The 18499-nt window shown below is 36.8% G+C and overlaps 1 protein-coding gene across 1 annotated transcript in view; it reads left to right on the forward strand.

The window, feature by feature from the left end:
• Nucleotides 1–18499, forward strand: part of CDH26 (cadherin 26) — a 2018873-nt gene that overhangs the window by 1753574 nt on the left and 246800 nt on the right. The window contains exon 13 of the mRNA XM_044089870.1: nucleotides 9775–9840. Within this exon, the coding sequence (XP_043945805.1) occupies nucleotides 9775–9840 (66 nt within the window). The remainder of the gene's footprint in view (nucleotides 1–9774; nucleotides 9841–18499) is intronic.

Genomic DNA, 18499 nt, shown 5'->3' on the forward strand with positions numbered 1-18499 from the left:
AGAATACAGACTATTCTTAAGACTTCGGTCTCCTCTAATATTAAAAATTATTTCTGTACAGAATGACATCATATAAATCTGGTCATCTGACTTCTGGTTCCCATGCAATCTCCACTGCCAGAAGCTGACATGGTTTAGCACCTACGTGTTACAATACACATACAGATAGAGCATTGCTCAGATGTGGTGCAGCTGCTGGAAATCATAAAACCATTCCACTCTTCCTACAGGAGCTGCAACCGATTCTCTAGTACAGACATTGCATCACTGGCTCCATTCAAAACTGTGGGATAACATCTCTATGGCTTAACCCATAAAGTAATTTAATTTAAAAAATATTTTTCAAAGTCAGGTGGATTAACCTCTTCCCTTCCAGTATATGCTTTTAAAACATGTACATTTAATTCAGTTACAATAATACATGTACATTTCTTTTCCTTCCAGCAGTGTACATTGTTGATACATTTTAACACATGCAAACTTCACAAATACATTTTTAGCATAAACATCTGTACAAATCAGTTTGATATACAAATGATATATAATTATTTACAAAATTCCAGCTGGCTGTGCTGGCATATGTTACACATCCACTACTTCTCCTAGCATGGCTGGCAGTACATCCTGATATACAAATGACATATAATTATTTACAGCATTCAAGATAGCTGTATTGGCATATGTTACACATCCACTACCCTATTTCTCCTAGCATGGCTGGCAGTACCTTCTATCATCACAACAATTTTATTCCTTTCCACCCTCTGAAATTTACTATCTATGTTTCATTTGTTTAGAATCCAGATTGTGGCAGAACCATTTCCATTTCAACCTGTAATAACTATGTATTTCCCTACTTTCCCATGTATACTTCTTCCAATGTTTTGCCTTCTCTTTCTGTACTGCCATCCAGTTCTATGGTTTCTCATACTGTCTAAATTCCTTGTACTTCTTGGGTATATAGTTATAAACTTCAAAATCAAAAGTAGCCCAAAACCTATAATTATGTAGATCCCAAAGCCTCAAAACATCAAGTTTTTCTTCCTCAAAAATCTTAAGTTGGTTCCCCACTTTCATAATTCCCTCCTTTAGCACTGCATTCTTACCAGGTTAATAACTGCAGTTCTACTTGATAGCACCAGTAAACATGTTTCTCTGGCAAAAACAAACTTTAAACCAAGAAGAAACTTTGCAGTGTGGAGGGTGTCATGTTCACTTCCTGAATTATGTTTAGCACTTAGTTCATTAACAAAAATTGAACTGTAAAATAACTTCTACAAAATTATAAAATAGAAAATAGTAGGTAGTCCACAGTTGAGTTAAAATGGTAGGTTGTCCACAGTTTAGTTAAAATGGAATATCCTTTATTGAAACACACAAACAAGTGATCCTAGTTGAGTATAATGAAAAGCATCAAAAACATTCCTTATTTATATATAATCAGGTAATTTGGAGCAGGTGAGTGGTTACAGGGGGTGGTTCTGTTAAGAGCAATAAAAGCATTACAATTATTCCTTTAACAAAGTCTCCCTTCTCTCTTAACACCATAGTGTAATCAGAGAACTGCGCTACCTAAAACTGAAACTAAAAAGCTAGAGACAAAATACAATATAAGACCAGCTTATTAATACTTTATACAGGCTAACCAAATAATTCAAACTATATTAATTAAGAAACTAACAACATGATTTGCTAACTAATTAACAAAGAGATCTACCATTAGACATCTATCAGAATAAATATTAAACTAAAAACATTTTTTAAGAAAGATCACTTTCATATCAAAGAGATACTTCATTAGGTTTGTGTGTCAATAACAAATTATAAAATGAATGAGCATGTGTATAAATCTACAAGTGAAAAACTAAGTAGGATGAAAACCAAAACTATAATTGCTAAGGTGGAAATACAGTGATAAATGTTAAAAATAAAGCACTAATGCCAAATGGATCTGTTAAAGTGTGGCATCTAAGTAGGAAAACATTTAATTTGAATGTATAAGAGTGCACTCAAGAGAGGTGCTCCATTTGAAAACAAATGTACCCATATAGGCAAGCCATTAGAAATATACCATATGGAATTAAACCAGCTGAACCATGGGCTTTTTACACTTACAAGTATGTGCAGAACAAAGTTAATTTTAATTAATTAATTAATTAATTAAAAAACAAAGTTAATCCTGTGCAAATGCACCTAGAATTAACAGGCCCACATGAGTGGCTCTAAAGTGAAATAATGTAGCTAATCCGCATCTCTCATTTTGGTACGTTTGCTATTATTACGGGCATGTTTATTATACTTTGGGTGTGGGCCCAGATAGGGGGCAGAGTTTATTACTGCACATACTCTTGGTACTGAACGTGCATTAATCCAGTAATTGTAGGAAGAGATTTTTTTTTTCTGACCAGACTGCTGTTGTGAATCTATGCTGACCTGTTATATAGTCTGTTAAATAGTTTGTATATACATATTTGTGTATGCATGCATGTGTTTGTATGTATACATACATTGTGTGTATGTTGGCCCAGGCAGACCACCTCCCCTAAATAATAATTTTACCATCAACTCCAAAGACAACATTCAAATCAGCCCAACCACTCACACCAAACTGCTAAGTGTAGAAATAGACAATAACATGAAATTCAACATACGTATTGCACAAACCATCAAGAAAGTAAACAAAAAACATGGACTCCTTTACAGGAACAAATACTTTATCTCTAAATCTACCAAAGCAACCATTGCAATGACTCATCTTCTATCCATCCTCCTATATGAATCTTCCATCTTGACTAATCTCTGCCAAACTGATCTAAGTAAAATGGAATCTTGCTATAACAAGATGGCCATGTTTTCTACTGAAGCCTCATATAGGTCCCACCACTGTCTATCCCTTAAGCAGCTTAACTGGCTGGGGTTGCATCATATACTACTACTCAATCAACTATCTATTGCACACAAACTATACTGCTTTCCTGATATAACCTCAGCACTTCAGCAACTTATACAGCCACACATACCCTCTAGAGCCTTACAATCTAGTAACTAGAACCTCATAACTGTCATCAAGCACAAAAATGATGCTGGTAAATCCCTCTTTGCCAGCACCATTGACAAAAATTGGAACTCACAACCAAGCCATATAACTACTACCATCTCCACTTCTCATTTAAAAAAACTCCTCAAAGCCTACTATCTAAATAAATGGCTATGCTCATGTCAATCCCCAGGATAATCCACACCAATGCATTGTTTCAGAACTTCAGCTATGTATAGACAGTTTTCTCCTGACATTTACCTTACTGCATTTATTAAAAAAAAAAAAAAGATTGTCTACTGTATGAGTTGTTAATCTATACCACATTATTTAGCAATGCTTTATGTAAAATCTAGTAATGCTCTCTCATGTATTGTAATGTATAATATTGTATTGTTTTTGTGTTTTTCTTAGAACTTTTCTTCCTGGGCCTCCGCTGAAAATGGACCTGTGTCCAGTCGGACTTCCCCAGTAAACAAATGTAAAATAAAGTAAAATAATAAAATAAATAATCACCCCATTTGGAAGTGAAATAATGTAACTAGTCACCCTGTTTGGAAACCTATAAAACCAGGAGGTTTGATGGAAAAATAATATGTCTTGTGTATATGATATGTTACAAACATTTTAAGTGTTATAACCAAGGTTTACCAAAACAGAAAATAGAAAATAGAACCATCAAACCACTTAATCCCAGTCAGAAAATAAGGTAACTTCTCTATAAGACACTTAACAAATTATCTCCTGAATTGTATGAGCTAACAAACTAACAAAGTAATCTAAAATTATTAGAAATAAAATTATCTAACATATAAAGTAACCTTAAATCTTCTTAATAAGTTAGCAAAGAATGTTAAGAATGTTAAAAACAGTAAAAAATATGAGAATGTTTAAGAGCTAAACCATGCTAAAATATAGATAAATGCTAAAAATATATATAAATACTATATTATAATACACAAATAACTATTTTAAAGATGAAATTCTATCTTTAACCTTAATACCTGTACTTGTTTGCTATAAAAAAATCCTTTACCAGCCTTATCTTTTCAACAAGAGCAGATTGAATACAATAGATAAAGAAACCCATTTTAGAATGTGAACATTTTATACTACCACAGCTGGAGGGATTAATGCTTTACAGTTACCTGTCTGCAGAATCAGTTTCATGAAACATTAGCAGTTTGGTCCACAAGTACAGAGTATTTTACTTGCCTTGAAAATGCATAGGCCTCCTTCTGATTCCATCAATCTTTTTCTTAAATACAGGAAAAGGATCCAGCAACATTTTTTGAATAGTCTCCTTTGCTGGGCTGAAAGACTCTCTTTTCTCTTTGCCTTGAAGTGCTTGATCTGCTTTAAGAAATGTTTTCAGTCCCCATGGGGAGAAATGGTGCCCCTTTCTGGATGGAAAAGTTTGAATCTTGAAGTCTTCTCTCTGGCCAGCCTTATACTTGGAATAAACATATTCCTTCCATACTTGATGAATGTAGATGAATCATTTTCCATGAAGATTCTAGTGGTACCGATTTTCACTTTTCCCTCTTCCCCACAGACAGGCTAAAACCTTTACTTTAAAGAATAAGTCTGCATCTTTATCAGTTTAATTCTGGGTTTTCTCCTTGCATCCTCCCTTGGTATATATATTCTGAGCACCCGTTCTCTTCCTGTCAGGACATTTTATTGTGCAATCTGTTTCCATTGGCATATTTCTTTTCTCATAAATGCTATATAGTGATTTCCATCCAGTCTTTCACAGCTGTTAGTAAGGTACAGGTTTTCTCTAAGATCTGCATCTTCTCAATGTGGCAACTTGTTCTTGAATTCTCCATTTTGCACTTTGTTTCCAATACTCTGCTTTAATTCTCTTTCAGATGTCTGAGTTGCAGATATTTCATCTGAGTGCAGGGAGAGTGTCTCCTTGATTTCTTTCAGCCTCTTATCATTTGATCTGAAGTAGTCAGATAAATGTACCATTTAGCTTTGTTAGTTCTTCATACATTATGTCAGTTTTCTATGGTATGCATGGCATATTCAGTGTGTTTTTCTGTAGTCTTATTTGCTTCCCTGGAATCTCCACCACATACTCTACCATTCTAGAGGAAATGGTGTATGTGTTTTGGCGGTGGAATAATAAAAATTCTTTCTAACTGGCCTGAAGCAAGTTCATGGTTACTCTCCAAGTTATCTGCACTCCTGTTTCCTGTTATTGTTTTTTTTTTTTGGAGGGCTTCTGTCTTTTTTGATTCATTCTAGAGGATTGCTTCTCTTCTTGTATGTTAAAAACCTCTTGATTTAGTCATCTAGAGTGAGTGTGGACCTTAAAATACCGGTAATTAATAATTTCCATTCAGACACTTTTTTAATTAACTGTATGGGACAGCAGCTTTAATAATGCAAATCTGGTCAACACCACACTGGAAGTTAGTCAAGTTGGACACTGGTATCTGTTCATCCAGTAATACTAAACAGCTTCAACAAGATCGGCAATATGCACATACCTGGTTTACCAAAATGGTCTCAAGCTAAGTGCAAGAAAGTTCATGATAGCATTTGAGGCAAAAATGCTAAAACTATGATAAATTATTTTTCTCAACATTTACTCAGTCTTACCCATATCAAAAATGACAAGAGGAGCACTGCCTCAACTATACCACCCCCTTGACTATACAATCAAAATAGACACTGGGGGCAATGCTATGTAGATATCCTGTCACATTAATGTTCTCCATGTCTAAAATAAACCTAAACTGGTTGCATAATACACATCTGCACATACATCTATTAACAATTTCCTTAATGGTTTTTGTAATTTTTTTATATAAGTAAACTGGGCAGATTGCAAAGTTTTCCAGTTAGTCTATAGGTACCAAAGATAAAGGATTAATTTATTGCAAACATTCTCTTTAACATCCATGTTTCTACTGTTGTTTTCCAACACTATGGTTCTAGAAAAATCATTTTCATCATTCCTGTGACTGGGTAAATTAGTTGGATTTCTAATCAAGCATGGATATTCTGTAAGCCTAACATGCTTCTCCTCTTCATAGCCACTATCAAACAGAGGCAGTGGGTACAACCTGTCTAAAAACATTGCTTTTAAAAATTCACACTTTTCCAGAAATATGTGCTCTTCACTGACCAACCTGGACAATCTTACTAGTTACCCTTTCACAATATTTTTCTTGTCCCACAAGGGGTGAAAGTTATTAAAATGAATCAAACTGTTATCCTATGATAAATAGAGGATTTGAATGAATACATACCATATGTCTTGTACAACACAGCTAAACAAACTCATCTTTTCCTTATCCATCTCACTAGCAAAACTCAAGAAATCTGTTGTCTGGTTGATTAATCATAGAATATAAGCACCATGGAGGTTAACCATGGAAACACTTTTTTATATTATAACACAGAATAGAAACACTTAAAAGACTGAGTGTTTTTGTTCCTCCCAAGGGAGACTTAATCAGAATAACATTCCAGTCACAAATACACATTTATAGAACTCCTCAACTCATACTATTGGTTTGTTTCCAACCAATTACAATAGCTGACACCAAAAATGAAAATAAGGAAGTTAAAAAAAATAGTTTTATCGATATTAAAAAAAATAATGCGGCTTAGCAACATTTAATTTATTATATAAATTTAACTCTATAGGTAGAACAATTATTTTTAACTTCCTTATTACTATATAAATTTAAGTCTATAGGTAGAACAATTTATTTTTTTAACTTTCTTATTTTCATTTTTGGTGTCAGCTATTGTAATTGGTTGGAAACAAACCAATAGTATGAGTTGAGGGGTTATATAAATGTGTATTTGTGACTGGAATGTTATTCTGATGAAGTACCCCTTGGGAGGGACAACAGCACTCAATCTTTTAAGTGTTTCTATTCTGGTTTTTATATTTAAAAAAAGTGTTTCCATAGTTAACCTGATTACCAGTGTTTATTTTACACACTGTGCCCTTGGACTGTGTTTAGATTAAACACAGAAATTCGTTCAACATACCAGAGTTCCCAGTGCATAAAATAAAAATATCATCTATGAATCTCAAATACTGTGAAATGTAATTTCAAAACTTAAAGCCAAATACAAACTTGAGTCCCCACCACCAAAGTATAACATTGGCAAACATTGGCACTGTGGCAGGCCCATTGCTACCCCCTAACTTGTTTAAAATATTCATTCCCAGAATAAATGGAAGTATTTGTTAATACAAGATCCATACATTCACAAGCAATTCTAATGTCATTTTACTTAAATTTCTACCACACATCAAAGTCTTGTAGAACCAGTCCATTCCATGTGATATTATCAAAAATACGTCTTTGACATGAATGGTGTCCATAAATGCATCAGTATCAAATACAATGGGAGAAATAGCTTGCAGAAACTGCCAAAAGTCTTTTGAAACATGTTGTTGTCACTAGAGAAGCCTTTAAGATAAAAATCCACCAATTTAGCAATTGGCCTGGCCGTGATGCTACAATTGGCCATATAGGTTGATTGTCTTTGACATCAATCATGACCAAAATATTTTTCTAGAATTATTCTGTTGGAATACAAAAGTAGAAACATAGATGTTCAGGAGATTTTTACAAGGAACTAGTCCTTCATTTTCAGTACCTTTGGGTTAACTGGAAAACATGGTAATGTGCCCAGGTTTATTAATAAAAATGGAAAGCATTTAAATATTTTGTTTGAGGTTAGCAAAAACATTAAAGCAGTGGTTAACAGGGATATGTAAAGATGTGTATCCTTCAACCAGTGTATGTTCATTTTAGATGTGGAGAAAATTAATGTGGCAGGATATTCATGTATTATTGCCTGTTAGTTGTTTTAATTGTATAATGAATGATGTTTTTATGTGGGTAAGACTGAGCAAATGTTGAGAAAAAGAATTTATCAGCATTTATATGCTGTATAAAAGGGAGATTTGACCAACACAAGCACTCCAATGATTTTATTCTTCATTTTGGAAAGGTTAGTACCAGATTTAAGAAGGGAAATTAGCATGCCAGTCTTGAAACCAGGGAGCATCATTGGCAGATTTAACTTAATGCATCTAGCCCCCACACTGACATAAATGATAAGATTTCAAGTTATAAATTTTGTAATAATTTTTTAAAAATATTTTTATACACACTATTTAAGTGTGATAATTTTTGATGTGCAGATAATTAAACATGTTTTAACTGAATTTTTAAAATTTTATTATAATACTCTGTAGTAAATGTTCAAACATTTAAAATTCCGAATCTCATGTGGTCAACACCATATGATCGGATTTTTGAATGTTCATACATTGTAATGGAGATCTCTGTACAGCATGGAATGGGACGATTTCCCTTTTCTGCACTGTTGTGCGATCTCGGAGTTGGTATATTTAAAGAGCGGAGTATGTGTGGGGTATAGGGGTGCTTGCTCCCTGCTTAGAGCATTCAGGTAGATGTTTTGTGTAGTTTAGTTTTTTTATTAGATATTCAAACTTTTGCAAGTTCGATCATATGGTGTGACCATGTGGCAGTCGAACGTTCAAACATTCGAGTATCTGATATAGACCATACATTTATGTATTGCGTGGTTTGAAATGAAATGTTTTTGCATTCATGTCATTAAATTTATCATTAAATTTATGGCCACCTGGTGGCAGTGGACAAGTTTATAAAATAGGAAATGGTGACTGAATGTTTAATTTGATGATGTTCCTGTTTGGAATGAAAGCACTCATTAAACTGATGTCTTTGTGGCTTTATTTGCCTTGGCTGGTGATTTATTTTAGCTTGGTTAATTTTCTGTTTGCCTGTTTGGGCACATCTTTAGTTAAATAAATAACATAGGTATGGCGGCAGTATGATACTGTCCCAGTGACTTTATTTCCTCACTAGCCCTGAACATGGGTTAGAGTGAGTCTGGGTTTGTCTGGTCAGTTCTGGCACACCCAATGGAATAAGCAAATATGGTGAGCTCAAACTGAGCAAAAATTATTGTTGTTTAGAAACAACTTGATCCTTTCTGAAATGAGCAACAGCACATAAACAGTATGCAAGACTCAAAATACACTCGATATATTTTCATACATTATCATTAAATTGTTTTGTCATTAGTTTCAGGGGTGCAAAATAGTAATGTGCTATTCTGGGACCTCAGCAATGTGAAAATTGATTAAATTTTGCTTTCAAATTGCATTAAAATTAGGAATGCTATTTTAAAAAAGTTAATTAAAAAGTATGTTGATGTATACATTAGTGTATAAAGCATAACAATAATACATCAGGTTGAGTAATACCTTTCAACTGTCCAGATTTTTGCAGAACCTCTAGATTTTTGCTGCATATTTTTGGTCTCTTCTTCTTAAAATGTGTGTTTTTCTGGCAAGTCATTGAGAATTAAAGTCACTAAATAATGGCAGAAGTTTGAGTTTCAGACTTTATTCCTGCCAGAAAATCCATGCTAATGCAAAAAGTATTATCCTATCAACATTGTAAGTTTATAAGAGCAATATTTAAAACATGTCTGTATTTTTGGACCTTTGCCCCCCCCCCCCATTTTTGGCTTTTTCCAGATTTCTTACACTAAGAGGTTGAGAGGTATGGGTTGAGGTTAACAGTTGAAGTGTCTGTTTGAGTTATAGCACTCTGCCTTGGGTTTTATGTATTTATTTATGTTTGTTTGTTTATTTAGCATGTGTTAACCATACTGATTTATAAAGTATTTTCTTTCAGACTTCTCCAGCACTAGTGTCTCAGTGCCCTTCATGGAACGGAGGACCTACAAAACAAGTACCACAGGTATAGTGCTATTTTTCTCTTTTTTCACATTGTTGAAGAGATTAAGATTATTTGCATAGTAGTTATTGTTTTGTAGGTTTACTACACTTTGCTGTAAACCAACTAAGTGAACAGTGATCAATCACATATGCCTAAATGAGTTATCTAACATCAAACTGTAAACACAGTTTCACAAACATATAATTGCTGTATACATACATTCACACATGCACAAACCAAATATCATATATCTAAAGGAAATATACAATGACATTTTTACATGGGAGCTTACAGTTATTATGACAATACAAACTAGATGTAAACAGTAATGGCTAACACAAAACACAGAGTGGTGTAGCACATATTGTTGTATGTCAACGCACCAAATCCCTGTCCAAAAACAAATAATTTTGATGTGATTTAGAAATATTCTCCGAGGTTGTGTGACTATTGAGTTTGTTTCATTAAATAAGGGGGTGCAGGAGGTAAAGACTCTTGCATGGGGTGCCATTCAGTGAAAGTATTTTTCCTTCCTCCTTAGGTTTCATCAGTGGGTGCCATTGCTGGACCAGTACTCAGTAAAAGATAATGTAACAGGCACATTTGCAGAGCAGATGCTGGGCCCCTCATTTTTATCTACTTCTGCCACACCTAAGGCCCATTGGTCCTGAACATGGGGTCCCTGTAATTAAGGAGGCTTAGGCCTCATCATCCTATTTAATCCAGATACTGATGCCAGCATCAGTGATTTCCTCCCCTGGCACCAGAACCAAGACTACCTCTGTGGTACTGACATTGACCCATTTAATCAATCCCTAAACACGTCTCACCCCACAATCACATATGTTCTGTTACTTGGAGAAACAGAACTCTTACTGTTCCTTTTCATTGTCGTTCCTAAATACTGCACGTACCATATTCAGGCTTGTGGTTCATTGATATACACCTGTGCCACATTGTCACATATGAACCTTCATGTTCATTTTACCAGATCACTCAGTCATACATCGAGTCATTTCGTGATAAACTGTTCTATTTCCACTGTTATGTTATATCTTTAATTCTAATGAAATCTCTGTGTCTTTTTATATACAGAAGAGCCTGTGACTGTTTTATTGTTGTCAGCAAGTTGTACAACATGTAATATAGACTGTCAGCCTCACTTATACAAACTGTAGTTTTGTGCTTTGAATCACAAAATGTCTATCAGCAAATTTATCATTTGCAAGATTTTTTTATTTTAAATGCATTCGTATTTTTTGATTTTTTGGTAGACACTTCAGTAAATGATTGCTATGCAGGCAAATGTAACACACAGCAGAATTAATTTCTCAGAGATGGTTTTGTCCTATGCACTCCAGGTATGTACTAGACTAATGGCCCTGGAGCCTTTACAACCCTAGCCCATAGAAGTGCCCTGGCATTGTGCCACCTGAAGTTAGTTCCGATTGTCTCTGTCAAGTAGACCCACTGGAGTGATTACCAGGGTGATCTTTCTATTTCCCATACACTCATCAAGATTTCTCTTGAAGAGGGCCAGTGAGGTGCTCTGTTTGACATGTATAGGAAGTCTAATCCAGAGCATGGGCAGTCTCTGGGTAATGAACCTGTCCTTCCAGCATGTTCTGTTGATTGTGGTAATGAGGTTGAGCTCTCTGGAACATGTGGTGTGGAGGGATTGGGATTTCTTTAGATGTAGCATTTCTAACAGAGCTGGGTCAGACATGGCTCTGTAAGTCAAGCAGAGATCGCCTCTTAGTAGACGATATGAGGTGGAGAATAACTGGAGTTTTTTGAGTCTGTCCATGTAGGACATGTGTTTACCACCTAGGATTCTCTTTGTGAGGTACATTTGTGGCCTCTCCAGCTGTTGCAGGTGTCTAGTGAGGTACATGGCAAATGGGGCATTATCCTCTATGATTGGTTTAATGATGGAAGAGTAGAGAGAAATTATGACCTCTTTCTTCCTGGATGCATAACCCTTGGTAATGAGATGTGCCACATAGAAGGACATTCTGACCACAGTGGCAATGTGGTGGTCGAAGGAGAGGTTGCTGTCAAACTGTGTCCCCAGATGTCTTATAATATCTTCAGTGTTCAGTGGGCTCCCATCGATGTGGTAATTAGTGGGAACTGAGTTTTTCCCAAAGGGGATGATGATGCATTTTATGGCATTAAGCTTAAGGCCATGGTCTTGACACCAGTCATTGGTATCAGTGAGGCCTTTCTGTAGGATGTCTGCATCACTTGGGTAGTTAATAATGGCTCCCAGCTTGCAGTCATCTGTGAACTTGGTCAGCCAGAGTCCCTTCGTGTTGGCCTGGAATTCTGAGAAGTAAATGCCAAACAGGAAAGGACCCAGGACTAATCCCTGTGGGACTCCACTTGTGACTGGCCGGCAGTCTGACTTGGAGTCCACTACTTTCACACTGTGGGTTCTGTGAGCCAGTTTGCAACCCACCTAATGATATAGTGGTTGATGCCTAGTTTGGTGAGTTTATCAATAATCCCTGAGTGAGGAATGGTATCAAAGGCCTTGGCCAGATCGAGGTAGGCTATATGAACTGCCTTACCTTCATCCACAGCTCTGGTGACTGACTCAAAAAAGTCAAGCAGGTTGAGCAGGCATGATCTACATTTCACAAAACCAAATTGCATGGGATCTTGAGTTTGGAGATTCCTTATATCTTTGTTAATTAGGACCATGATGATATGCTCCATAGCCTTACATATCAGATTTGTCAGGCTAATGGGGCTATATTTTCCAGGGTCTGTAGTTGCTCCTCCTTTATGGAGAGCTATGACTGTTGCAGTGCGCCATTCAGTACGGACAAAGCCTGAGGTGAGGCTGTGAGTGAACAGGGCACACAGATGTGGTGCCAGTTCACTTTGTAATTCATGTAGAACACATCCAGGGATATTGTTGGGTCCCATGGAATTGTATTCTTGGCCTTAGACAGTGCAGCTTTAACCTGTGCTGCAGTAATGCTGGGTGCCTGGCATTCTTCCGGTATTGAGATTGGTCCTTTAGGGGTGGAGACAGGGGTAAAGGTGGCACTGAATCTGTCATCCAGTATGTTGGCAATATCTGTTGGCTCAGTATAGGAGTTACCATTGTGCAGTAACTCAGAGCAAATCTGGGTATTGATGTGGAGATTCTTGATATAACTATAGAAGTCTTTGTGGTTGTTTTTACTGTCTGCCACAATTCTGCCTTCATAGCTGGCTTTGGAGGTTTTGATGAGGGGATCTCACCTTTTTGTTGAGGCTAATAAAGGAATTTTTCCAGTCTTGGAACTTCACCTTTTTCTGAAACAGTTTTTTTCTTCTGTTGTAGAGTTTATTAATGGCAGGGGGACACCAGATTGGCTTCCTTTTTTTGGAGGAGAACATCTTCGTTCTGTTGGGTATGGTTAGTTCCATGCATTTATGTATGTGTTCATACAGTGCACTGGTGTATGATTCTGCAGTCATGCATCTATTTTCCATTGGCATGGGTGCTGTGAAGTTAGCCACCTCTGTTTTTAGGAGCCCAAAGTCAGCTTTGGAGAAGTTTTTCATGGTGGATACCTTCACGGGGGGTGAGATGTGGATTTCCATGGTGATTAATTTGTGGTCGGATCTAACCAGGGAGGAATTGACTATTGGTGTAGAGCAATGGTTGCCCATGCTAGTAATAACCAGGTCAAGGATGTTGCTTCCTCTAGTGGGGGTAAGAATGAGCTGGTCCAGGGCATTGGAAGTGATGATTTCCAGGAAGCATTAGGCCAGTGCATTGATAGATGAGTAGTTTTCTCAGTTGATGGAGGGAGTAGTTAAACTCACCTAGTATGAGAGTGTTGGACTGGATCTTAATAGTTTCCAAGGTACTTAGGAATGTGGAGTGAGAGTTTTGGGACATGGTTGGGTTGGAGACCTATAGCAAACTATGACCTGAATCGCTGTCTTACCCAATGTTAGTTGTACCTGGAGTATCTCAGATGCATTATGCTGGGCTACTAGTCTGCAGGTGTGCGTATCCTTTATGAATATGTTGAAACCACTACCTTTGGAACTTCGGTCCATGTTCTAGGGCCGAAAGGTGTGGAATGAGTTATAGCCTGGTAGCGCAGGGATGCTTTCTGCTGCTTTAAGGTCTCCGTTACAGAACAAATGTCAGTGCTCTTCATTTTAAGGAGTGCTTCAAGCAAGTGCATCTTGAGATTTAGATTTCTAGCATTAAGCAACATGACCATCAGACTGAATTTATTTATGGGTCTATATTATATGAACAAAAGTTCATATAAGCAAACGCTCAATGAGCAAAAATCCCGGACATCAAAAACAATATTGTGGGGGCTGCAGCCCCCCCGCTAAGTATAAATTCCAACTCTGATATCGCACTATAGTGAGGAAAGGGCAAAAACTCCAATCTTCACTGTACTGCAATCAAACAACACGCACTTCGATGTCTGGGAGTTTCGCTCATTAGAGTATTCGCTTATATGAACTTTCATTCATATAATATAGACCCTTTATTTGTAGCTGTTACAGTGGTAATTTGGTCTTTGGAACACCACCTAAAACAGGCACTATAGGGGTGGCAAGAGCCTTAGCCAGTACCCGGAAGCCCAGGGGTGACAGATGCAGGCCATCTCTGCCAAAACATCGAGGTCTGTCAATCATGTCATTCCAAGCAGGCAGATACTGGATCCCCTTAGAATAACACCATAAACTTAGCTAATTGTTGAAGTCAATCATTTTCTGTTTGTACTGTGGTATTATTCTAGGTGACAGTAGGATGCTGCTCAGGGTTAGGGTCATACCTACCTGGGCCACATAATCTGAGAGCGCCCCCATGTCTCTTTTCATGTAGTCCAGAGAGGTGCATCTTAGGTCATTCACACCCACATGCACAATGACAGAGTCATACTTGTACTTGTTGTGGAGTGACCTGAGTGTGTGTGTGTTATGTGTCAGATTCTGACACCAGATAGACAGCTGATTGTTACCTTCTCTTTAGTCAACCTAGTGAGTGGGACATCAGTGTGCCTCACTATTGAATCACCTGTGATTATTGTATTGGGCAAACTGTTTTGCCTTAGGGGCTTAGGTTGAGGGGCACATTGTGTAGGTGAGCTATGTGTCTTGCGGTTTGTGCTGTGTTGTGTGGTCGAGTGCATTTCTGCCTTGAAGGCTTCTGCTGTATGAGCAGATTTCTATTGACAGCATCCACAAAGGTGGCTGTGTGGTTTATGTTTTTATGTGAAGGCAGTGCTGGTGTGTGTTCTGGAGGGCTATGTGTTCCATGTGGTGTGGTGCAAGTGTTGAGCTCCTCATGACCAGGTGTTCTGGTCTTGGCTGGAGAGTGCGTGGCTTCCAATCTGGAGATATAAGTGCATCTCTCACAAGTCTGAGTGTTGGGAGGTAAGAGGAGAGGGTTGTCTGTGTACATGAGATAGTTGCTACACTGTCTCAGAATGCCCAAGTTTACCAAGTTAATAGGAGAAACTACAGGGAACTGACCTTTACACATGCCAGGAGTGATGAACATCATTACTAAGTACTGGAGCTGTTTCCTTATAGGACGTCTAGTGCTGATAGCACTTATGTGTGCTACAAGAATTGCTACAAAAAGCCTGATGAAGTGCTAGGTAAATAAGCTAATTAAAGTGCAAGAGGGAAGAGATCTAGCAAGATCTAAGGGAAAAATTGAAGAACAGACTTTCTGGCACCAGTAATAAACTTTAAATGGCAGTGCAAGCTAGCATACTTGAATGTATAGCAATATTAAAGCAAATACAGTTAAAATAAATGCAGTTAAATGAAAAAAATGAGTTAAATCAAGTGCAGAAAGCAGTATAATCAGAAAAAATCAAAATGGAAGCACTTAAAGTCTCTCTCTCCTTTTTGTTGCTCTTGTCTGCAGGACGCCAAAACAGGATCCGTGGAGCTTAAACAAGTGCAAGCCCGCACAAACATGGGCTTTTAAATCAGAAAGTTGAAATGGATAGAAAAACTGCTCAAACAGCTAATACATTATAATTTCAGAGCCAGGAACCACTTCTCTTGTGATAGATAGGCTACCTAGTGCTTACCACTCCCACTAATAATCTGGAAGGTTTCCTTCTAACACAGAAAGATCTGGGGAACTCAGAAACTTAGAAAAACAGTCGTGGATACAGCAAATCTGTATCTGGACTACTCTAGTAACAGGAAAGGTTGAAAACAAGCTTAGAACTTTTTTGTTTGTTTTCTTGCAAAAAAAAAAAGAGTTACATTGTAGCTGGGATACATCAAAAAGGTTTAAAACTATGCAGCTGAAGCTCTGGATGCTGCAGACCTGTATTTAGACTATGCTACTCAATTTTAAGAAAAAACTCACAATGAAGCACATATTAATCACTTATAGTCAAAAGAATAGCACTTCCAGTATGAAAACATACATTTAAACAGCAACAAAATGCAGTAAAATACAGTTAAACAGTAATGAATTGCAGTAGATAGCAATGAAATATAGTTAATCAGTAGATTGCTTTGAAACAATAGCTCACAAATTACAACAGTAACAGACAACACTAATAAAGCAGCGATTCAGTAGAATACTGTTATCAATTTAGTGAGGCTACCGACAAGCAGTAATAAATATGGAAAACAGGAAAATGAAGTAGAAAGGGGTGCAGTTTTTTTTTTTTTGTTAGTAGAATGTGAAGAGACAGAAGATATTGAGATAATTCAAGGTCCAGAAGTTAAAGGGGCTGGCCTTTACTAAGTTCTCACTATAAACAGTAGAATGAGCTGATGTAATATGACTGGGGGAGTATCCAGTATCAACTTTATACCAGAGGTGGGCAACTCAAAGCCACCAAGATTTAAGATCACCACAACAACTGGGCAGGTGGGTGGGGAAAAAAAACAGTTGTACAGATTACAGAGCTATGTAGCAAAACAGAAGTGCAGAAGACAATTGAAAATAAACACTTATCTTTTTCCAATATCACAACAGGGCAAAAGGCAGAAGGCCAGTCTTTCTGCAGCTTTGAACAGCTTGAGCAAACAATTATTTCTGGTGTAAAACACTGGCTATTAAAGGCGGAGTAACAGAAACCAGCCCAATTACCCAATCAAAAATAACAGTTTTGCAGGAATGCTTTTAACTAGATTTAATCAGACTGATTTACTTCCTGCCACAAAGAAAAACAACTAGGTCTCTCTAGACAAAATATTTCACTACAAGCTGAAAGGGTCACAAACATTAACATATATTCAGCTCTATCAGAAAACAAAAAGGAGACTAAAAACAGTTGCACCAATTGCAAAAACAGTTGTACAGATTACATAGACGTGTATTAAAACAGAAGTGCAGAAGACAATTGAAAATAAACACTTGTCTTTTTCCAATATCACAGCAGGGCAAAAGGCAGAAGTCCAGTCTCTCTGCAGCTTTGAACAGGTTGAGTAAACAATAATATGGAAGTTTTTCATTTCTTCAAGCATCATTGCTGCTATGCAAGTGAAATGAATACAATAAGATTGTCAGCTTGATTGGAGTTGGTCTAATACATTTCATCACTTATAACTATTCCAATTTAGTTTATACTTGGATATCTTATTTATAGTTTTTGTATGAGAAACCAGTGCTGGACAGAACCTCTATCTCTAATCAAAACAAAAGCCTTTCATGTAAACATAATGTAATGGCAACAGTTACACTTATGATTGTTTTCTCTAGAATGGCTAGCAAGCAGAAAACAAGATTTGTTAGGTTTAGTGATACTCAGTAAAGCTCAAAGTTTACAGGAAGCATGTTTATTTTAGTTATGTATTTGTTTATTTGGTAACTGAGTAAGTGGGCAGATACAGGGAACTCTTTTTTTCAGCCACAATGTGGGAATTTAAAGAAAAAGTTGGAAATATATTCATACAATGATTGCAGCAGATATTTGTAACTAATTGTAGAAAAAATCTGATTATCTTTAGAACTCTTCAGAATGACCTTTATTATCTGCTTCACTATTTTTCAGGCAGAAAATTCACCTCCGGTTTGATAAAGGTTCAGTGCATTTGGAAAAAGCTAAAAAGACTTGGCCACTAAGGGCATTCTTGGATCTGATGTTACAACTCTGCAAGTAATTGTCCATTTTATGTGCTAACACATAATGTTTGACAGGTTATTATCTTTCCCTAATTCTTAAGCACCCTTCTAAGAAGGATAAGCACCTCTCCAGTCTCCCCACCCCAAGTAGCATGTTATAGAAATAGCTATATTGACCTGGATACCAAACTTACATTTCCTTAACCAAATCTTTAATCACATTATTCTCCGTCAGGAATGTGGACTGCATGTTGCCACAGACAGTTCTTAAATCCCTCTGTATTCTGTTTAATAAAACAGGTGTATTTGTTGAGCTTTCTCCAGTCTTTGTTTTCCTTTGCCCCATTCTTAAATTGATTGAGAGGTCCGTATATAACCAGGTCCTCAAGTGCATCAATAACATGACCTTATCTCCAAGGCACTACACAGGTTATAAAGGGGTATACAGTATACTAACAGCCAGTTGTACTGGTATCAATAAAATACTGTCTAGTTTGGAGAAAAGCCTGATGACTTGTACCGTGTTCTTAGATGTGAGAAGAGTGTTGAGTCAGTAAAACTGCTCAGCTAACTTTGAAAATCTTAGGTTGGAGAGAATTTTAGCTT

Source organism: Protopterus annectens, chromosome 12.part0 (assembly GCF_019279795.1).
Source record: "Protopterus annectens isolate FY-2018-M chromosome 12.part0, PAN1.0, whole genome shotgun sequence".
Lineage (NCBI taxonomy): Eukaryota > Metazoa > Chordata > Ceratodontiformes > Protopteridae > Protopterus > Protopterus annectens.